Here is a 24,196-nt window from a genome sequence, read left to right on the forward strand (position 1 = left end):
GCTTGCTTAGATGTGGTGTAGTAGGAGGTTGCTATGGCCACAATGTCCAGATACACTTCCAAGATCACAGAATTCACAAACCACATTAACCAGCACAGACATTGTACCACTTTCTTGTCTTCAACAATTCTTTTGTGGTTTATACACAAAGGTCAAAAAGTTATGTGGGAATACAACTAGAACTGTTAAGAAACACACAAGAGAACGTCTGTGTAATATAAGGGACAAAAAAACAGATACTGCATTGGTGAGTCACTTTTTGAAATAATGTTATTATGAAACAGACCTCAGGGTTTGGACAAGGTGAACAGTATTGATGAGAAAGTTCTGTTGAAACAGACAGTGGAATGAATTTTAAAATTAACATCTTTGGTCCTGAAACCTGAATGAAGATCTTCACCTTCTCTACCAGCTGTGAAATCTTTCAGAGTTTTAAGATGGGCCCTTTCTTTTTAGCCTAATAAATAATTTAGCTAGTAAATAATCCAAGGTGTCCTTGGATGATATCAGTATTTTTCTACTATCTTCTTACAATATATTAAGAACCCTTCAGCTTTTGCTAATATGTTTTCATTTGTCCAGTAAATGGTTTAATAGCTCCCAGTTGAGAAATATCTGAAGTCTGATTCTAAGTAGGTACAGAATGGTTATAGGCAATTTAGAAATGTAGCAAATGATTTTAAGCAACGTGAAATTACATATTCACGTATTGCTTTTTAATGATATTATATAGCTCCTTCAAAAAGGCCGTAAGTGTACAAATAGGCCAAAATACATTGGACTTTTCTACTAATAAATCTATGAGTATTCTGAGAAATGTCCCTTTTTTCTTCTGTGAATTCTACTTGATGCTCTCCAGTTTTTGCTTCTTTTGCATTGCTTGGCAGTCATGGGCCATCACTGTGTACCAAGCAGAGCTTTTAGTTTAACATGATGTCAGGACTATTTTTATATGTTGTAGGAGAAAGAATGTGAAAAATTATAGGCTTAGGAATAACGCTATATCAGAAGACAACGAGTCCAAATGTGACCTGTACAAAGTGAGCTAACTGCTGTTTTGCAAACCAGCTCATAGACTAGACTCTTGTGTAAATAATGTTTATTAAAATATTCACTAATGACCCAGAAGAGGCAAAGAAGCAAGGTTTTCAGATAACAATTGCCATTTAATAATTTGGTTTTAAGTGTAAAAGGGCACGGAAAGGTAGACATCTCAGAAAGCACTATGTTATATACAGTAATTGGCTGAAAATGTATCACACAAGTTAAATCAATGCACAATTTGTAAACTACACTAAAAAAAGCAAAAATAATGAGGGGGATTACAAGAAAATAGAAATGTATAATTCTCCTATATAAATGAAATACTGTATATGAAATAAATAAATAAAATAAGCTATATTAACATTTTATGGACAAAGGAATACTAAGATGAAATATTATAAAACCAGTAAGGAATATCAGCAAGTGCCTCAGAAATCCATCAGTTCATCTAGAAATTATTAGGTAAGTTCTTAGCTTGGGTTTAGTGATGTGATATCTTTTCAGTCTTGTTGCTGTTAACTGCCCTCACATTGGCCCTGATTCATGGCGGCCCTGTGGATGAGACATCTCTAAGCCCCCCTATCCTCCACAGCTCTGCTTAGATCCTGAAAACTCGGACTTATGACCTCCCTAATTGAGTCTATCCATGGGACATGGTGGCTCAAGTGGTTAAGACACTGACTCTGTTGATTACAAGATCGGCATGTTAGCAGTTTGAAGCCCAGGTAAGCTTCCATCATTAGTTCCAGCTTCTGCCAACCTAACAGTTCGAAAGCATGCAAATGCAAGTAGATAGATAGGTAGATACTACTCCAGTGGGAAGGTAAACAGCGTTCTGTGCAATCATGCTGGCCACATGATCACAGAGTAGTCTCTGACAACGCTGGCTCTTTGGCTTAGTAACGGAGATCAGCACTACCGCTTGTGGTCGGACACAACTTGACTACCTTGTCAATGGGGAATACTTTTACCTTTACCTTTATCTGGCATGCAGTCTTCCTCTTTTTTTTCTACTTTCTACCTTTCGTAGCATAATTGTCTTTTCTTATGAGTCATGCCTTCTCATGATGTAACCAAATCATGACAGCCTCGACATGGTCATCTTGGCTTCCAGTGAGATCGCAGGCCTGATCTGCTCAAGGACCCATTTGCTTGTCTTTTTGGCCACCTACGGCATCCTCATCTCTCCTCCTCATCACCATATCTCAAATGAAATTATTTTCTTCTTTTCCACTTTTTTCACTGTCCAGCTCTCACATCTATACATGGTGATGGGGGATGCAATGGCTTGGACAATTTATAGTACTCCTATACAGGATAGGGGGTTGTGCTGGATGATATATTTGCTGTATTATTCTGCTGATGGAAATTTGTACTGTAAATATGAAATGGGGACAGTCCATAGTTTAGTGATATGGTTCCCAAACATGTCTTAAAACAGAATTCCCAATATATCCAGTTAAAGCAAGTGGTAAGCAACTCTGGAAGACCTGAGCAGAAAGGGGAAAGAGTAACATACTAGTTAAAATTAACTACACTTGGCCTTCCACATTCATAAGAGTTACAGGAACAAGACCCTCACGAATGTGAAAAATTGTGAACAACTCCCCCCCACGCCCCACTACCCCCCGCATGGAAGCCAGGTAAAAAGATGGTGGGTGAGGGAAGAGGAGCAGGTGTGTGTGCTCCTCTTCTTCCCCTGCCCTTCCATCCTTTTAACTGGCTTCCTGTCCCTTTCTGGGCAGGTGTCTGCCTGCCTTGCCCAGGCACTATCCACCTGGGAAAAGGGCTGGGAGGGGGGATGGATCCATCCCTCCAAACCCCTTTCCTGGGCAGATCGGTGCATGGACAAGGCAGCGATCTAACCAGGAAAGGGGCAGGGTTAGTGCACACACCTTTCCAGCTTCTCCCTCCTGGGCTCCCCCCAGCGGGAAAGCCCAGGAGAGAGGACTGTGCATGCACAGTGGCCTTGACCTTGTAAATTAACAAAACCACGAATGTTAAGTCCATGATGCAGAGGGAGAAGTGTAGTTATTTCAAGCTTTAGTAGTGTCAATTGACCGAGAAATTAATCTATTAAGTATCTTTGGAAAGGGCTATTAAAGTAATTAGTATATAACTATTTATACTTAACTACTTATTTCAAAACACTTCTCAAGTCTCAGATATTAATTTTTAGGAGGTTTCTGTAACATGCAGAACTGGAGAATGCTATATTTATTAATAGGAACCCATTGGCCCAATTGGGGTTTCAAATGTGATTCATGGATTACCTTAAGCAGTGGTTCTCAACCTTCCTAATGCCACAAACCTCATGTTGTGGTGATCCCCAGCTGGTGTTTCAGTTCCTAAGACCATGGGAAATATGTGTTTTCCAGTGGTCTTAGGCAACCCTTGTGAAAGAGTCGTTCGACTCCCAAAGGGCTCATGAGCCACAGGCTGAAAACTGCTGCTTTAAAGGAAGTAACTACACAAAAATACTGATATTATAGAATAAGGATAACAATTAAAATGTAACAGAGTGGACTATCTAAGAGTACTATGCATTAGACACCTGAATTATGATCAGTTAGGAAATGTCAATGCTAATAGATAAATCCAGCAAGCGACTTAATGTTAATGCCAATGACAATGAATTGACAAATTAATCTTCACTCTAGCATTCCAAACTCTAGGGCACTTTGGCTATTAAAAAATGCAACTCTGCCAACCTCATGAATGAGAAAAAGAGTCTCCCATACAAGGAAAGGGAACAGACCAATTTTAATTAAGTTACAAAAGGATTCGTGGGATCTGTCCACTCAAATATATAATTAAGCCTCAGAAACCAAAGAAAAGTAACCCAAACAAATATAAAAAGTTTGCTCAGTTAATAAGTAAATAAGATGCTCAATTTAATCCATTAATTCCACTCTCAAATCTCCCACAGAAACAGGATGAGAAAAAATTCACTATTTAATCTAGTAATAAACTGAAGACCAGTATTTCTACTGAGGATTTCTATCCATTATCTCTTTTTTATTTTTTAAAAAAAACAAGAAAGAAAATAAAGTAAAAAATCCAGACATCAATCTGTAACCTCAGAGGAGGACAGAAAAACACTCCAGACCCAGGCGGCGATTTGGCGGCGATTTAGGTGTGATAGGAATCATCTGCCTCCCGAATTAATGCTGAATTTGGGAAAGGTTAGCCACTCTTTCAGCTCTATGCGATAGGGTCCTTTATGAGTTCACAATATATGAAATTGCAAGACAGTTGTATGATAACTGTTTGTACTGTATGATTTCTGCAGGTGATAATGGTAGGGGTGGTGGTGCTGATGATGGTGGTGGTTTGAACACCATGCCCCCAAAGCAGCTGGAAGCCACCTTATTTGGCCTATGCATTTTGGGCCAGAGTTAATATAAATCTAAAATCAGTCTAATACATGTTTATGCAACTGAGGATAGATGTAGGTGTACATGTATGGCCCTTTCTCTGTTCCAACTGCCACCACCCTGGCCTTGGAGGGAGATAGGCATCCCTTTCCCCACTCTCATTCCCTTTTCCTTTTGTGTCTTGTCTTTTTAGATTGTAAACCTGAAGGCACAGAACTGTCAAATTAGCAATCTGTAAACCACTCTCATAGCCTTTTTGGTTGAAGAGTGGGGTATAAATACTCTAAATAAATAAAAAAGGTGGGCACAGAGAACCAGAACAATATAGAAATTCTGGAATGGAATCCACTCCCACTAGCCATCAGAAGATATGCATCCCCTACATCCAACAAAATTACCAATTCCGCTCTTTTAAGTGCTCTACAACAAGCCCATGAACTCATCATACAAATGGATAAAACAAACACACAAAAAGCAGGAGTGCTCTAGTGCTCTCCCAACCCCAGCATAGCATTCCTTGCATGAGAAGTGACTTTGTGAAGAGCAGAACCAGTTCTGAGTCTGGAAAACAAGCATTTCAGAGGGTAAGAAAAGCCTCCACGGACAGATGAAATGTTGCTCTTCAGAAAGTCTCTTCTCCTGCCAGGATAGCAGGGGCTAGAGCAGTGGTTCTCAAACAGTGGGGCAGGACCCCTAGGGATGCATGAGTGTTAATCAAGGTGAGGAATGGGACTTGGAGACCCTGATTTCCTCTTCCTCCCAAATTTCACATGTGTTAAGGTAAATACTCAATTTACTGTTCTAATTTGAACAATATTATTTCTTTATAAAGTGTTAAAATATGAATATACATGAATGTATGAATGATAATATGCACACTATATAAACAAAATATTTTTACTCATATACTACCTCAAGTGTATGTGTGTGTGCGCGCGCGTGATTTCCACACATAGACATGAACAGGAGTCCCGAAGATAAAAAGTTTGAGCACCACTGGGCTAAAGCAATCCTCACTGTAATTGTGTTTATTCATCTAGTTTTCCTAATGCTCAAGCAGAGCTAATGATTTTAAATCAATTTGGCATCTGTAGCAGGAATATTTTCTGGCTGGGTACCATAAACAAAATCTAACAAGACAATACATAAACTAGTGGGCTTGGGGATCTGTATCTTTTAATAGGCATGCAAGTAATAGTTAGGAATTTTAGGTAAGGGCTGCACATATTGCAAAAAACAACAAAGCTGGCCTTGATATCTGGTTAAGCACGGTAAAATCCCACTGACTGCAACACGAGTGTTTGCCTCACACCTACTGCAGCCAATAGGACAGTGATGGTGAACCTATGGCATGTGTACAGAGGTGGCACTCAGAGCCCTCTCTGTGGGCACATGTGCCGTTGCCCCAGCACAGAGTTTGCCAGAGTTTGTTACTAGAAATCCAGAGGGACATGGCACTTTGCAATTAATAAGTGAGTTTTGGGTTGCAGTTTGGACACTCAGCCTCTAAAAGGTTCACCATCACTGCAATAGGATGTTTTTTAAAAAAGCTTTGCTTGGGATTATCTGTATGTCCAGTCTTTTTAACATCTTACACTAACTAAAAGAAACATTATCACAGCAAACATCTAAGCAAGTGTCTGACTGATTTGCCTGTGACATAAAAGTGTATGTGTGGAAAATATAACATTGATGTGAGCTATTTCCACTAAAATCCCAAGGGAAAAACAAGAAGCTTGTTAAATAGTTTAGACTGGGACAAGTGGTTGTGACAATGATCAATGTGCAGCAGTACTAGGGGTCAACTTTCTATGCCTACATTTCAATCAAAACAGGATACCATCTAAAAAGGCAGCTTTACTGCAACATTATCTGGTGTGCAACTGACTGCTATCTGACTTTTAGTCATGGAAATTTGACCTAGTGCCCTTTCAACCCAAACCACATTCATAATCCTACACACAGAAACACTAGATGGCAAAAGTCCAAGGTAGCAATTATTAAAAAGCTAAAAAATAAAAGTCATCAAGGAACTAGTGGCAAAGCCATTCGAAGCAACCTAGGAGCTAGACTCTCCTCAGGAAATTAAATCTGAAGACTTACTAAAGGTAAAAGAAAAAGGAATTCCCTTGACATGAATGTCTAGTCATAACCAACTCCATTTCTAAGCCAAAGAGCCAGTGTTGCCTGAGGACTGCTCTGATGGTCATGTGGCCAGCATGAATGCTGCTACCTTCTCATTGAAAAATACCTACTTGCATTTGCATGCTTTCAAACTGCTGAGCTGGCAGAAGCTGAGCCTAGTGAGGGGAGCTCAGCCCTTCATGCAGCACTCCATACTGGATGTATAACCCAGCTGATGGATTTCTCAGTCTCCAAATGTTTGTTCTATTTCCTTGGTTAAGTTCCCACCTTCCCTTCCCCCTTTATTTAACTTCAAACTCTTCCCATATCAGCAAATAACTATCAAGCTTTGATCACTTTGCTATGGTATCATTTAGATGGTTCACATTCTTTCCATGTAAATGAAATCCAGGTTTGCTATATTACAGCTGATAAAGATATCTTTACAGTATATAAACAGTGGGAAAGCAAGGCTTTCCAAGTTATTCTGTCTCCTTGGCCATCTAAGAAACAAAGCAAGAACTTTTTGCATGACAGCCAGAACAGATAGAGAAGGAAGAATAAAATCACAAGAGAGATGCAAGTTTTGGATCCTGTCCTTCAAGATTTTTTACTTGTGTTATTTGTTACCCCTTCTAGATCAAGCCTCAACAGTCCAGTCCAGCAAAAGGCGCTCAAACTGCTGTGTTCCACTTCTCTGTTCAGTGTCCAATATTAGACCTTGCGTGATAACTCCTTTTCCTATAAATGCCTTCAGGGCAGCCCTCAGGGTAGGCTTGGACAGAGAACAACAGCAGAGAATAAATCCTGCTATCTTCCTAACCTACTGTGCTTGCTATGCTCTGTATGCCATCTCCACAGTTCTTTTTTATTTCTGCTACTCTGTACACAAGCTTCCCCGTACCAAGTTGTCATTTATGGTGTTGTCAAAGTGCCAAATATTTACAGGAGGATTTTTTTGCTGTTGTTTGAAGGGGAGGCAATTCCCCCCCCCCCTACCTCATCTTTCCACTTTGTTTTCTGAATGGGGAAAAGAAAAGCACCTCAACATCTCCAGAGAGAGTTTAAGAGAGCACAAAGGTAATACAGTAGGTAGAAATAGCAAGTATGCCCCCCCCCCCCAAAAAAAAAAAACATGCTCTTCCAGAACAGCCTGGGAATGGAAAAAAGCATAGGAAAAAAATCTTACTTCTCTCTCATGCTCTCCATCAGTTTTTCAGAGCCTTCAATGGGCTGTGTTATAACATACTTAATCTCTATGCTTTTTATAAACAATTTTACAAAAATGCAAACACACCATTACAGGTAGTTATTGGCTCAGTGGCGGCTTCCATTTCAGTTGACTGGCCACTCTGCACTGGGTGTTAGCTTGAAATTTAAAAGGGCTACCCAAAAGCTATTAAAACATTTAAAAACATAACAATATGTGTCTTTCCCCTCCTTTATAGGTTATCTATGCATGTGAACTGCTTAAATCACATAGCAAAATTCCTTTCTGATGCTATCATTCCACCAGATTTAAAAAATACATTGAGAGGAGGGGATGTATTGGATGTAATGTTTTAAGTATGTCTATATGTTTAGATAATTTGTATATGTCTATGGATGTTACAATGTTATTTTATGTTGTCTATTAAATGTTGCAATAAAGAATTAAAAATTTAAAAAATACATTGTGATTTAATCGATGCACAGTAGTTGGGCAGCAGGAGACAAATGCTTAAAATTATAGTAATTATAGCAAAGTATGGGCCAATTTTTCAAAATTTTTGGAAAGGACTCAACGTTAAACATGAAGATAGGAAGAGTAGATGGCTTGGCAGATCAAGACCACAAAGTAATGGAACTGAATGGGGGCAAATATGCCCATCCCTGTTCCTAGTATAGACACAGTTTTGTCCCAGATACTCCTGTCCCTGGTTTCAAAGTAAGAATGCAATCCAACTGTTATTCTCTTTGAACTATTAAACTAAATGCTGTGACTTTAAGATTGCAGACCAAAATATTCTTATTGTTTTTAATGCTGCTCTGTCTGCCATTGATTATAAATTGCATTGTATGTTGGTACATTATTAGATTTTTGTTCTTTTTGTAAATCTTGTCCAAAGACTTATTTCTAGAAGGCATATACATATGTGGAGCAAAAGTCAGCATTAAAAGGGGAATCAGGACCTAATTATCTTCCTTTTCCATTGCAGATACCATGCATGCCTTTCAGAGATGTTGTTCAGGGAACCTCCAATGGTTTCAGACGGGAGGGAAGAGGAAGAGAATTCTATCACACTAGCACTGTATCATCAGCATGATGTTGGGATTAAGTTTTGAAATTACAGAAAGATATAACATTTAGAAGAAAGAAAACTTCAATTAAAGACATCATGGTTTTCTTCTAAGTAAACATGTAGAGGTTAGTCTAGAATATGCTACTTTTCATAATTGCTAAATGAAGGATATAATGCAGAGGAGCAGCACTTTGGAGCAGAATTTTTGTTTACTCTAGCCAATTTGAATCCCACATTCAAGTTATAAATGCAACACGTGTTAGTGAAAGTGCACAAAAAACAAACCCACACCTGACCCCTTTCTCTTTTTCTAATATGCATGCATAGAATAAAATAAAAAAGCAATGGCTGCTTTGTGCATACAACAAAAATGAAGCTAAACCGCCAACTCTATTTAAGAAAGCCAGTTTCTGTTCTTCTCTGAAGTGGTTGTGTATGTGTGTATATGTCCCTATCCCATTTGGATGGATAAGAAATAACAGGAATATATGTGAAAGAGTGGGGTGCTGTTTTCCCTGCTAGTCAGAGCAAAGAGTACTAGAGGCCAATACATGGAAATAAACAGCTTGCCAACAATATATTCTCTCCACCAATGCTTTTCTTTTGAACTTTTACCTCGGTACGCTAGCCAAGTAAGTCACAAGTTTCCGAAGGTCTTCCTGCCTTATTCTGTCATGATTGCTGCGTGCTGGAAATGTCAAGATAGGACCGCCACGTTTATCACGGCCACCTGCAGAAAAATAAAAGATTCTTAGAAAAGGAATCAGGAAGCACATTACATTATGTGAGTCAAACTGAAAAGAAATAGTAAATACTGAGATGAAACTTCCTGATAAAACTTCCTCTTGCTTTATGATACTTAAGCGGAGTATGTTTCCTATTGCAAGTAAAACAGATGGTTCTGTGGGAACTGACCTATGACTACCAAGCTTGTGTTCACAATTTAAGGATGCACACATGCAGCTTCACATTATCTGTAATAACTGCACAATCTACAGATCCCATGGAAGGTACAAAACAAGTACAGAAACATTTTTGGAACCATCAAAATACTATTTTCTATGCAGCCTTATACATATTCCCAGAAGCATCAACCTAGAGAACACATAGAGAAGAATGGCTATAGAGATATGAAGATTGCACTTTCACCACCCTGGGGAAAAGATAAAAGGAGATGACTCCTCAAAGGGAAACACAGAGTGAAAAGACAACAACAACAACAACAACAACAATAATAAAGAAGGAAAGCGTGTTTTCCCTCTTTGCTGTCCTGAGTCCTGACTGATTGTTCAGCTTGTTGAAATTAAAAGTATTCTTCACTGGGCATATTAGCCTTGGAGTCTTATTGTGAAATAGACCCCAAACTGTTGCTGTTGTGCTGAACAGGAGTCTGTCACTGAAACTTGGCCAGTTTTTTAGGATTAGCTGTGCTATGAAATCCTCTGTCACTGATTCACTAGCTTGTTTGGATAGATGTGTCTCTTAGCCTCAGTATTCCCCATCTTAATTTTTTTTTTTAAAAAAATGCAAAAATAACTGCAACAACCTGATGGGTTGTCTGCATATTTTTAAACAATAAACCTGTCCTTTTGTGGAGGCTGTAAGTAGGGGTGTTTTGATTCACAGGGGAGGGGGACAGTATTGCACAAAGACATCCAGCACAGACAAAATATAAAGGGCCCATTGTCTCATTCTCACGCAAGAGATGAAGATGAGGAGGATGAGCAGTGCATGGGACTCAAGGTGGGTTCCCAGTATGGAACTTAGGATCATTAAAGCAATATAGTTAAAACACACAGGATACAAAAGTTAAAAGCAATTAAACTCTCATGAAATTAAAATCAAAAACATACTGAGTTTTCAATAAGTCTAAAAATTTACGCCCCAAATTGACCCCCAAATCCCAGGTTGACTTATTTATGAGTCAGTATGGTAACGTGATAGCAGCTCTTCTAGATTTCCCCATGCGTCTTTTTCTCTTGAGCCAAGCAGAAAGAGTCCTGGGTGACTGACTGCTGTTAAACAGAGTCCCTCTCCTGCCACACGGTCTCCTGCTGTCTGGGGAATCAAGGGTGAAACCAAAGTTGAAACACTGGTGTTTATCACACTATACTCTTATAGTGCTACTATTCCACTTTAACTGCTCTATCTGCCTCCTGTTGCATTCTGGGATTTGCAGTTTTAAGGAGGGGTATTTAGAATTCTCAGGCAGAAAATTCTAAATACCCCTCCTTAAAACTGCAAATCCCAGAATGCAACAGGAGGCAGATAGAGCAGTTAAAGTGGAATAGTAGCACTATAAGAGTATAGTGTGATAAACACCACTGAAACATCAGTTAGCGTCTCCCTTGCTGTGTGCACACATATACACACACTGAAGGAGCCTCCATTTTTTACCCTTGATCTATCCATGCATCATGGCAAAATCCATAATTTTGGCCCCAAAACCTGTCCTCAACTTATACATGCAGTCAACTTATAGTCAAGAGTATACAGTAAACTATTCAAAACAACAACAACAAGTCCAGCACATTATACAAAGCCTGTTTTTCCTAAGAAAAAGGCCATTACAAAGCCCTGCCTTACTAAAAGGGGGGTATACCTCCTTGTGAAAAGATAATAAGGAGAATAACAATCTAGTCTTTCTGGGAAGGGAGTTCCAGAGGCTAGGAGCAGCCACTGAGAAGACCCTCTCCTGTGTCCCCACCAAATGGACCTGTGAGGGTGGTGGGGCAGAAAGAAGGATGGGCACGTTCTTAATGAAATCTCTTAGGAATGGTAATTTATTCAACATAATACTTCAATGTGTGGAAACACCCTGCTGAATCAAGATTTCTTTATTTTTTACTATTCTTTGCATTTCTATCTAGAAGATCTGGAAAACAAAATTATTCCCAGACTCATTATTAAACAATATTCCAATGTACTGAGCACTTAATATGCATAGAAAAATGAAATTTTGCACATAACATGAAACATCATATTTAGGGCTCCATTCCTAAATGATGAAAAAATCTTGCTTTTGCTGTTTTAGAATAAATTATATTTCTAGAAAGCTCACTGTACACTAACACAGTTACCAACATTTCTATAATGAGCGACTATTCACTTTTAAGTTGAATTAGAGGTTAGATTCTCACTTGTTGTTTTGACCTGAACAACAGCTCTCTGATCAGGATTCTTCTGAAATAATTGATGCTTCATCCTAAACAGTTTGTATCTTGCTAATGAGGAGTGAATCAATCTATGTCATGCCTATTTCCATGGAAACCTTAACACAAAATCTTGTAATAAAATATGGGTCTTGACAGGCTGGGTTTAATTATATTTGTGGGTGGTACTAGTCACAGCTAGGACTGAGCTATAAGGAGGCCTACCCTGAAACTTCTACTTTATATTCAGGTTTGCAAGAGAACATATTCTCACAGGTCTGAGACATTTATACTCATACATTAGACAACTCGTTGTTTCATCTTGTCCCTTCTTAAGTTTTTAACATATCCATCAGTATTTCATAGTGCAGATGATTTGCAAGAAATAATCCTGCACACATCAGTGCACTACAGACATGGTCAGATTTTTTCCTCATGAACTGATGTGCAGAAATGCTGTGGGAAAGGCTCTGAATCGGGGTAAGAATGAGGTGAAGGGGCTGGGAGGGAAGCTGGAAAAGAAAGAAATATGATTCTCAAAGCTTGAATGGGGAACGTAAGAAAGAAACAATAAGCAGGAACTCCTTTCTGTTAGCCAAGAATGGACCAAAGCCAGGCTCCTGCTATTTATATTTGGTCTAATACTAATTAAAGCAGATACACCCTTTCTCCTGATTTCCAGTGTGTCTCAGCTAAATCCTCAAAACTGACTGCTCATGGAAAAAATCCAAGATGATCAGAAGTCGGGAGTTTCTCTTGGCTAACAGATTTGGACTCTGGACACAGCACTCCAGGAGGCCTGCTGTCAGGGGTGGCCAGACTAATTTTAAGATGGCATCAAACTGCACAATTCAGTTTGAACACTCCAAAGTTCAGGAAACCTGAATAAACAAAAGAAATACTATTCTCCCCTAGAAATAATACCAAGACTTATAAGCTGTTCCTACAAGGAGAGTTAAAGGAATAGAATATGTCATTTTGTTTGTCAGCTATATTTACTCATTGTCAAAACAAAAGGCTTATTTTCAATATATTGTCTTAAATTGAGTTTTTTTGGCCATTGATTTAAGCAATCACATATTCCATGGCTATTAGCACAAGGGTGAGATTTTTGGAGACACAAACTAGACTGCAAACAAAATGTTCAGGCTTATTTTTCTCTCTGCATTCTCAACATTAAAAGCTCCTTGTTCATTCACCTTTCCTTCTCTCTCTCTCTCTCCCTCTCTGCCTGCTTTATCCCACTTTTCTCCCAAATGGCCGTCAAAGTGGCTTACAATATAAATTAAAAGAGAACAGTTAAAACAGTATGAAGTACAAAGGTTTAAAAATTAATTATATAGTATACTCAGTTAAAACATTATTTTTAAAACATTGGCGGGATACAAACCGCCATATAGTACGTCTTCTATACGTACTAGGGTTAGGAAGGGGCGGTGCTTCTGCACCCCCCTAACCCTAGTACGTATAGAATACGTACAACATGGCGGCGCCCCTTCCACATGGGGGCCGCCATGTTTACGTACTGGACGCATAGCGTCCAGACGTGTCGCGGCGCCTATGACGTCGCGAATGCGCCAGCGGCGCCTCGCGACGTCATAAAGGCGCCGCAAAAAGAAGCTCCGAAATGGAGCTTTTTTTTTGCTCCGCGCGGGAGCCGCGCGGTTTGGCTGCTGCGGCTCCCTCGCGGAGCAAATGGCGGCGGTCTGTATCCCGCCATTGAAACTTAAAATAATTTAAACATTTAAAATATACAATGCATATTAAAGCAGCACACCCAGTTACACTCCACTCCAGCCTGGTCAGCTAAGGCTGGAGCATAGTATAAACAAAAAGACAACAGAGAGGTGGCACATTGAAACTCCCCTAGAACAGTGACGTAGCCAAGGGGGCGGTGGTATCCATGGGGTCCAGACTCCCCCATCCGAAACTGTGCTGGAATACAATGAATGGTGCGCATGTCCATAATAATAATAATAATAATAAGAAGAAGAAGAAGAAGAAGAAGAAGAAGTTTTATTTATCGACCGCTATTCCGTGTTGATCATAGCGGTGTACAGTAAGAATTGCAATGACAAATACAAAATACAGGATAAAAATTGCAATACATAAATATTACATGGTGTACGCGTGCCACTGCACTGCCGTGCCCAACCCCCCCTCCCAACATTCTGGCTATGTCTCTGCCTGGAAGGAAGTCCCAAAGCCTGGGAGCAGCCACTGAGAAGGCTCTCTCCCAAATCCCCACTAATTGAGCCTTGGAAAGTAGACTTAGGCAGGCTCCAATGGGGATATACAGACATTCCAATGGCCTGGGCCTGAGCTGTACAGGGCTTTATAGGTCAAGCCCAGCACTCTGAACTGTGCCTGGAAACAGATCAGTGGACTTGTGAAGCTGTTTTTGGGAAAGGAGCTATGTTCCTTTAAGTTAAGACTAGTTAACACTGAGATCTCACAACAATCTCTTTCACACTGTGGCCACATCCTGTCTAGCTACCCTGGTTCAGTCGCATCCTCACCCCTGGTGTCACCAGAGTAGGGGGAGCTGGGATGCTACCAGGGAGTGGTGGTCAAAGGGGCACAGCTGTCTTTCTCATTCACCACAACAGCACTCTCCTTCAGAGCAAAGCTGGGAGAGTCATGATCACCCTTTCTAACCTTGCAGCTGGCAGAGGATGCAACCAGATGCCATCCCTTTCCTGAGGAATCACCCAGTGTGACCCACACACCCCACATTTCCATAGTGACACCACTGCCCTAGTTCAATATCAAAGACATTTTCAGGTAATGTACAAAATAAACAGAGCAGGCCAAACCCATGGTTAGGGTAACAGGTGTGGATGAGGTTTAATGTGTTCATTCATGAATCTAAGCCACTATATTTTCCCCTATTCTGCACTTTTAAAATTTCAGTTGTGTTTATGCTTGTGTATGTGTGTGTATTCCTCTCTCAAATTTGCATAGCTATTTGTATTTATCCTAAAATACATATGTTTAGTTTTTGCCCATTTTTTAGAAAACAATGGCATCTCAAAATTCAGAGAAATTCAAAATCCAAAATATAATTGTGTTCCATGCTACACATATGTTTTGGAGGTGTGGATCCCTATCCACATCACTCACCTTCACTACTTTCTAGTTACGTCAATATGTAACTGGTGAATCTGATTGATCCAAATTTGTTTCTGGGTTAGGTGTGCTACACAATCAATATCCTGGTAACTTGTTTGCCACATCCCACCCTTTCCCCATGTAAATCAGGGTAGCATATGTGAATATTTTATCTCCTTGTCTACTATACAATGATGGTACTTCGTATGCTATTTTGTCCAAGTTCCAACAGTCCCAACCACATGACTGAAGATACAGGATGGTGGGAATTAAAATAAAAAAGAAACACCTGGAAGGTCATAGGTTCCCCATTATAGCATTTCCATTCCACCAACCCACCTCAGCTATGTTCAAAAATACTTTTATGAAATTAACTACAGCAGGTCAAGCTATTATGGCCATAAGAACAAAGGCAAATGGACTACATGCTAAAACTAATCCCTATGGTGTTGATGGGCACAATACCTCTACATATTCATTTTCTTAATACGCTATTAATAATATCGCCATCACATATGCTATTTAACTCGTCTCACTGTGTTTATTCTCATTCAATAGCAATCACATTGGTGACTTTAAATGCATGGCAGATTTGAGGAGAGAGACAGGTCTTGTGAGAATCTGACTTTGGAAGCCTCTGAAGATTTCAGGGGACTTTTCAGTTAGCTTTAATTCTAGCCTGTATTTTAGCAGGTTTATGAGCGAAAGGAATTCAGGTGGGTGAAAGTTTGATCCCTCTCTAGTTTTACTGGTCTCCAGAGAAAGCACTGGAGCTAAGCAAGTCAACATATGTGGCCTCATTAACCCTGATGAAACTAGTTAAAGAAAAGTCTTTAAGGTTTTTCTCAGGCTGGAAACAGGTGCATGCCTTGATAACATCTGGAAATCATACAGGGAGGAATGACCGGCAAGAGCTATACTATTACAGTTTTGGTTAAAACACATGCACAAGAAAATAGTGCCTGCTGGAGGGCTTTATAAAAAGTGAAGCTGACTTGGATGGCCAACTGGAGGATTATTGGGGCTGAATGTTCCCTTTGCGTCTTCTCTTAAATTCTCTTTACCCTCTGGTCCTGCAGCTTGGTGTGATGTCAGCAATACTGACTAAGGGCAAGCCTGCTTAAGTGTGCTCCTAAATTCCAATTCAGAACTCTGCATTTAGGATTTCCACCATTCATACTAGCTGTGTTTGGGCACTTCTTAGAATAATCTGACATACAGACATTTGCATGTTAAAATTCTCTTATTATATTTTCTGACAGCTTTAATATTACAAAACCTTCACCAGTTTTTTTAAATCTCTGTGCAACAGCAACCCCACTTATTTTTTCCAAAATTTTCAACTTTGTCAGGAATTTCACTGTAATCTTCCCTATGCAAATTTAACCAATAAAATACATTAAAAATAAATAGTGAATCTGTTTTTCTAAAATAAACCTGTCTCTCCTATCCATTGCTAATTCCTGATTCCTAATTCTAAATGCACCATTTTACAGGAGCTAAAATTACTTCAAATCCATGAACCATAGGCACACCTATATATACAAATATGAACAGACTGTTCTTTGTAATTTTATGAATTAAATTTTAGTATTTCTGTATTCAGACTGAGATCATAGCAGGGAGGAAAGAATTAAAAATCCCATACCACCCACCCCTACATCCTGATCCATACTGGGACCTCACATTGGCTCATTACTTTTAAAAAGCCAATCACACAACTGTTTATCACAAAAGTGGTATCTGTTCTGGTTTGCTGCCTCTTCAGTTCAAAAGGTAGACAGTCAGATATTATAAACATCAGAATTTAATATATGCTTTTGAAATGAGATATGACAAGATATGAGACTGACATGCTTGGAAAGTACATAGAAGTTCCCTTTCACAGAATAACATTTTTGTGGAACCTTGCCTGGTGAAGCATTTGATTCATTTTTCCAGCAGCTGAGCACTTTTCAAATGAGACTTGTTTTGGGGATGAATGCTTGTATGCATGTCAGCAATTAATGAACAACTGAATAAGAATTTTAGTTATGAGTACCTGGAAACATTACATAGTTTTCATAATTATCTCACATGGTGGTTTTTTTTAAATCAAGTGTAAATGATAGTATGCTACATTTCCTTTTTCTCATGTCCATTCCAGTCTTGGGAAGATTTCTACATAACACTCTCCAGATCTTTCCAAACGTCTTCATTCCTGATAATAGATTCACTAAGCACTGCCAAATTTATGTGCAGGCTGGCCAACATTCAGGGTAGTTTCCACAAATATCTTAGCTGGGTTTCAAAGAAAGCTATTCATGATGTTGTTAATAATGTTTATATAGTGCACTGGGGTCTTAGGTGTAATCTCTCTCTCTCTCTCTCTCTCTCTCTCTCTCTCTCATACACACACACACACACACAAACCTACCTGGAGGAACTTCCAATTTATACTCTGAGAGTGGGGGAAACAAAAAGAAACATGTGAGGTTAAAGAAGAGGCAAGTATGAAAGTATAAAAGAAGATGCAAGAGAATCAATATGATCATAACAAAATTGTATTATTTAAGGTTTAGGGGTTACAAATTTTTTCAGCCTAAGAAAATTTGATTTCAGAGAAGCCCTAAGGGAACACATTCTATTGGTAGGCAAGAGGGCAACATTCATATCTCAGGGAGCCCAGATTTGGTTCCAGAACCTGCTGTCCCCCAATCCAGGACTAAAGGGCTAAACAAATGGGTTTGTGGAAAGTGAGTCTTATATATGGATTTTAAGGGGGGGGGAAGGGGGTACTCCTCACATCATTTAAATATCCTGCAAAGGTGTGAAAGTTATATTAAGGTGTGCTAATATAAGGAGAGACTCTAGAGATTATCGCACCATGTTTGAAAAGCTGCTGGATAAGTGTGGCTGGGATCTGGGCTACACATGGGTTGCACTCACCCGGCTGCAGCTGTGTGCAATAACACCCACTTTTTACTTTTCAATCCTGCATCTATCCCTGCAGGATTTCTGGGTATAATAATCTCCAATGTGGTATTGTGGTTTGAGTGTTGGTCTAGGAATCCAGCAGACCAGGGTTTGAATCTCTGGTCTGCCAAAGAGCCCGACTGGGTGGTCTTGGGCAAGTAACATTATTTCAGCCTTAGATGATGGCAATGATCAGAAATTGCTAAGAACTGGGAAACAGGCAAACTTTTAATGGAAAATCAGTGGAGGAAAACATAGGACATATGGCTGATGGAGAAACCCATGGATAATACAAGACAATCAAAAATTTGGAAAAAAATCATTTATTGAAAAATGGTCTCTCTTCAGTGAATACATTAAAAATAATTTGTGACAGATACAACCTTCATAATGTAACTGGACATTCTGAAAAGACATTCTACATGATGACTCAACTGTGTAGGGATCATGCCAACATTAGGACCCCACTATGTACTTTTTAAAATTCCCTCTATATTCTTCTTCTTCCTAATCATATCCAAAATGTAGTTGATTTGTTATTTGGTTATTCATAGTTGTTATAATTTTAATAAATAATAAATAAAATAAAAATTTTATTTATATACCGCCCTTCCAAGGATCAGGGCGGTGAACAGCATAATAAAATCAAACAATACCACAAATTACATAACATCAATTACAATCAGATATAAAAATACATCAATAAAAACAAATTAAAAAACCCCGTTAGCCAACCTCCTTGCCAACAAGGAGGGAGGCCAGCTGGAACTTCAATCGGGGAATGCAGCATGGAATAAGAAGGTTTTTAAGTCCCTTCTGAATTGAGCCAGGGAGGTGGCCGAGCAGAGCTCTGTGGGCAGCGTGTTCCATAGGGCTGGGGTGGCGATGGAATATGTCTTCCTCGTTGTAGAGGTTAGCCTGGCCCCTGGAACCCTAAGTAGTTGCTGCCCAGAGGTTCTGAGGGTGCGGGGCGGAATGTATGGGGAGAGGCGGTCCTTCAGGTATCCTGGGCCCAAGCCATTTAGGGCTTTATAGGTAATCACCAACACCTTATACTGTGCCCGGAAGTGAATAGGCAGCCAATGCAGGTCTTTTAGCACCGGTGTAATATGGCTGGCCCTGGAAGTACCAGTGATCAGCCTGGCTGCCATATTCTGTACCATCTGTAGCTTCCGGGTTTGGTATAAGGGTTGCCCCATGTAGAGTGCATTGCAGAAATCCAGTCTCGAGGTTACCAGAGCATGTACCACAGTTTCAAGGTCCCTCTGGGCCAGATATGGGCACAGCTGGCGAATGAGCCGAAGCTGATAACAGGTGCTCCTGACCGTCGCATTCACCTGAGCTGTCAGGTGAAGCGACGAGTCAAGAAGCACCCCCAGACTGCGCACAGAGTCCTTCACAGGAAGCGTAATCCCGTTCAGGACAGGTGGAACCACCGCCATTCCTGGACCAGGGGAACCTATCACAAGTACCTCCGTTTTCTCTGGATTCAGTCTGAGTCGGTTTTCCCTCATCCAGCCCATTACTGACTCCAGACAGGCCACGAGAGGAGAGACGCCATCCTCAGTCACTGCATCAGGCGGAGACATAGAGAAGACTATTTGGGTGTCATCAGCGTACTGATAACCCCGCGCCCCATGTCTCCGGATGATCTCTCCCAGCGGTTTCATGTAAATGTTAAATAGCATGGGAGACAGAATGGCTCCTTGAGGGACCCCAGTTGTGAGGGCCCTCTTATCGGAGCACATGTCTCCCAGCTGCACCATCTGGAACCTCCCAGAGAGGTAGGACCGGAACCACTGGAGCACAGTGCCCCCGATTCCCACCTCTGCCAGGCGCTCCAGAAGGATACCATGGTCGATGGTATCGAAAGCCGCTGAGATGTCCAAGAGCACCAACAGGGACACGCTTCCCCTGTCGATGCCCAGACGGAGATCATCGACCAAGTCGACCATGGCCGTCTCGACCCCGTAACCCGCCCGAAAGCCAGTTTGAAATGGGTCCAGATAATCCGGTCCAGCAATTTTGTTGCTGTTTTTATATGTTTTATATGTTGATGGGTTGTAAAATTCCTAATATGTAATAAAATGAAATAAAAATTAAACCTTCTCCAAAAAAAATCCCTATGATAATGTCACAGTAAGTCAGAACTGACTTGAAGAACCAACAGAAGGAGCTGCAAAGGAAGAATACTGAGAATCTTTTAAGAGGACCGGCTGTCAGAGGGATAAGTGTACGAGGAAATAAAGGCCCAAAGAGACAGGACGACCTTGAAGGATATGGAAAGATATGGAACGGGGAAGGAGAACAAAGTGGAGAGGCAAATTATTTTTTCCATGCACCCAGAGAGTCATATGATGCAGACATTCTGTGAGATCTCTTCCACAGACATGCAGGGCTGAGTACTCAGAACAGCACTTGAACTCCAGATTAAAGGATGGTGCTCCTTAGCCTGTCATAATAGACAGCAATGATACATACACTCCATCTTAGAAAGCCATTGGTAAGCCTTGCCTCTATCTATTGTATCAGCAGAACGTTGACAGAGGCAGCAGTGTAGATGGCAAGGCTGCAATTGAGCTGGCTGGGTCAGAAATGATTGCCTTTTCACAAAGAGACAAAACAGAGAGGCAATCAGACAAGAGATGTCCTGAATGCACTTGTCTGCCACCTCTTTGAAAGAAACTGAAGATGAATTTATCGACTGAGGGCAGCTTTTTTTCTTCCAGTCTACAACCTGAGCAACTTCAGGCCAGACTGAAACTTAAAGAGTAAGTAACTCATGACACAGCGGGATAGAATGCCACCTCCTTTCTGATATCCACACATGTCTCAAAGCAAAAAGTGCAATATTCTGAAAGCTAACTATGATCAATTGTGTTTTCAAACATGTTATCCAAATTCATTTTAAAAAGGGGAGGGGGGTATGGGGTTTTGACTAATGTAGTATTGTTGTGACTCTTCTAGAGAAAATGTACTTTATTTAATAACAGATGATGATGATGATTTCTTACCCACCTCTCTCCATGGATCGAGGCAGGAAACAACAAATCAACAAAGCATAAATAACATCAATTAAAAATACATTGATTAAAACATGAAACCCTTTAAAAGGATAAATAAGACATACATATTTTAAATTCACAATTTTAAAATCACCAGGATAAGCCTGCCAGAAGAGACTGGTCTTTAGTGCTCTTTTAAACTCAGTGTATTCAGCTGTCAAATCTCCTCTGGCAGATCATTCCACAGTCCAGGGACTGCTGAAGAAAAAATCTTCTGGCTGACAGTTGCCAACTTAGTTCTGGTTGACTGGAGTAAATGTATGACAGAGGACCTGCGTGTATGGGGTGGATTATATGGGAGGAGGTGATCCCATAGGTGACCTGGACCCAAACTATGTAGGGCTTTAAAACTAACAACCAATACTTTGTAACTTACCCAAAAATGCCTTGACATGGAAATAAATCCCAGTACTTATTAATCATATTTAAGGCCCAGGGGTGCCCCGCCCACACGCCCCTCGTCCCTCGCAAATGATGAGGGCATCCTTGCTGTGCGGTGCTGAAGAGACAGCGTGCAGAGTGATGCCATCACTACTGCGTGGCATCCAAATGGAGCCGTGCAGCAGCGACGTGCTCGTGCCACTGCCAGCTGTTTACGGCGGTGCAAAAAGGAGCCACTTTTTAGCGGTCCTTTTTTCATGTAACAGCGCCATGCAATTTGGTTGCTGCGGTGCTTCTATGCAGCAAGGAGAGGCGGCCCCAGCCCACCCTTTTGGGCGAATCTGTACCGGGCCTATATTTGATCAGTCAAATGCAACATGCTACCTAAGGCTGCTAACCAGATTACTAGTACAGCACACAAACAAATCAATTAAAAACTAATCAAAAACAACTAAAAAAAGAAAACAGATAAATCTCTAGTTTAAAAACCTACTTCAGCTAAGACACTCTAAAAATCTAAATATCTACAAAGGATAAAAAAGATGGAGGTATCCCAAACTCCCTCAACAAGATGCTCCATAAACTGGAAGTAGTTACTGAGAAGGCCATTGCAATGAAGGCACTTACATATACCACTGTGGTCATATTTGACTTCTTCAGGAATACACTCAGCTGTGCAAATGCTCTCTTCGAAACAGGTACCCAAGTATTCCAAAGTTGCAAATCTAATTCCAGTCAACTCAGGTTGAATTCTTATAGTAAGATGTATCTTTCGACTGACCTAGGGCATCTCTGTCTTCTCTGTATTAAGTTTACCTATGGTTCCATCTTGTCCCCCAGGCTAGGAAACATCAATCAAACTACTATCTTTTAACTGAAATCCAGGGAAGCTGTTGAAATTCTGAATTAGTGTCAGTTGGTGGACAATGGATTCAAGTTCTAAATCCAGGCAATCTTTTCCTGTGCTTTCATTTCTGTTTCATAATACAGGAAACAAGATGGGATCCCGAGAGACACCATATATTAATTACCATGGCGTCAAACAGGAGTCCCTTGGCATCACCTTGCAAATCTGCTCTCCAAGAAGAAATGGAGTCACCATAAAACAAGGTAGCCCAGTACAAAATAAATTACCCCAGGTCCTATCACAGCCAGTCTTAGACCCTTATAGCATGAGAAAAGAAAGCTGAAATGGAGCACGCAAGTAGCGGCTTTCTTTGTGCCTCTCCGCATGCCATAGCACTTCCATTCTCTTTCTGAAGGAGACTGTTATCGAAGCATGCCTTTTGTTGAATGAATTTTTTCAGCACCCACAAGACACACTTTTATGACTGTCTCCCTTGGATACAAAACAGAAATGATTCAATGGAATGTAGAGAGGCATGGGAAAAGATGCTATTCTCCCACTCCATTGCAGCTTTCTTTTCTCATGTGACAAGTCTCTTAAAATGGATGGTATCAAAACCACAGTGAAGCCCAGCAGAATCAACACTGACACACTATCCTAGATCAGATTCAACTATTTCCTGACCATCAAGATGTCCCAAAGAGTCTCTGAGCTATGACCAGGTCTGAAGCCAGATAAAAATGGATCTAAGTGATCTGCTTCATACAGAAACACATGGCGCTCAGATTTCATCACTCACTCCAAGCACAGAATAGAATATTGGAGACTAGTTGCTATGTTTTCTGTTTTTATAAATATTTCATCATTGCCTCTTTTACACTCTACTGTAAACAGCTGCTCATCATTACCTTTACTACTTGGTCAGTTGTCCTGGACTGATTTTAGGAAGTGCAGACAGCCATGTGGTTGGCCTGGTCTCTCCAAGGACTAAGTCAACATCCTTGGCCAGTACTTACAGCAGAAGCTGAAATTGTACCAAAGGTCCAGTACCAGTTTTGGTATCCAGGTTTAATGAATATATATTTTATCTAGACCACAAACTAGTCACAATGAGCTACCAAATGGCCTATGTTTCATTCTTCTGGAACAGAATAAGCCTTCGACCACCCAAAAAAGCTGCGCTGAAAATGTAATTGAGGCTAGAAAAAGCATTTCTTCATCATCATCATTATCATGCAGCAGTTCTTCAAATGGGTTCTAGCCCATGCTTGTTAGGCTTCATCCAAGCTTCTACTCAATCAAATGTTTAGTGTTGGCCCACTCGTTACACTGGTTCAACTCAGCAAAAGAAGGCACTCAGGACTAATAGTACCTTTCACTCAGCTAGCAAATAACCATGATTTTGATACAACATCTGCCAAGGTGGCAGGAAAAATTCACAGGAATCACCAGTAAATCATTAACATCCAACAACATCTTTTGAATGACTATTTCAGCTGATCTTCAACCCAACCACACTTCAATGGCATGCGGGGAGTTCAGACCGCACCAGGTGACACCCTAAGGAGTATGACATCACTGCTCCTCAAACATCTGGTTTTGGGCAGAAATGGGCTGTAGCATTTGCTTGTATCCCATTAAAATGCTGAAGAGATTATGCTCTGTGGAAGGAGAAAGAAAGGTCCAGGGTGTGTGTGTGTGTATATATATTAATTTTTAAATAAAATTTTAATTTTTAATTTGCATTTTTAAAAACATTAATTATGCTTTTAATTTTTTTTTTAAAAAATCAATTTTTCTCTTCAGCCACATGAAACTGTATATATGTAAACACACTGAGGCTGTGCATATTTTAATT

General features: G+C 40.3%; 1 protein-coding gene across 3 annotated transcripts in view; it reads right to left on the bottom strand.

Moving 5' to 3' along the window:
- The window catches only part of KALRN (kalirin RhoGEF kinase), a 719,845-nt gene that overhangs the window by 405,995 nt on the left and 289,654 nt on the right, over positions 1-24,196 (bottom strand). For all 3 annotated transcript variants that reach the window (XM_089520231.1, XM_089520232.1, XM_089520233.1), the window contains one exon: positions 9,443-9,557. In XM_089520231.1, the coding sequence (XP_089376357.1) occupies positions 9,443-9,557 (115 nt within the window). The remainder of the gene's footprint in view (positions 1-9,442; positions 9,558-24,196) is intronic.

This window comes from Sceloporus occidentalis, unplaced genomic scaffold (genome assembly GCF_023333645.1).
Source record: "Sceloporus occidentalis isolate IW3139 unplaced genomic scaffold, rSceOcc1.0.p SCAF_4, whole genome shotgun sequence".
Taxonomy (NCBI): Eukaryota; Metazoa; Chordata; class Lepidosauria; order Squamata; family Phrynosomatidae; genus Sceloporus; species Sceloporus occidentalis.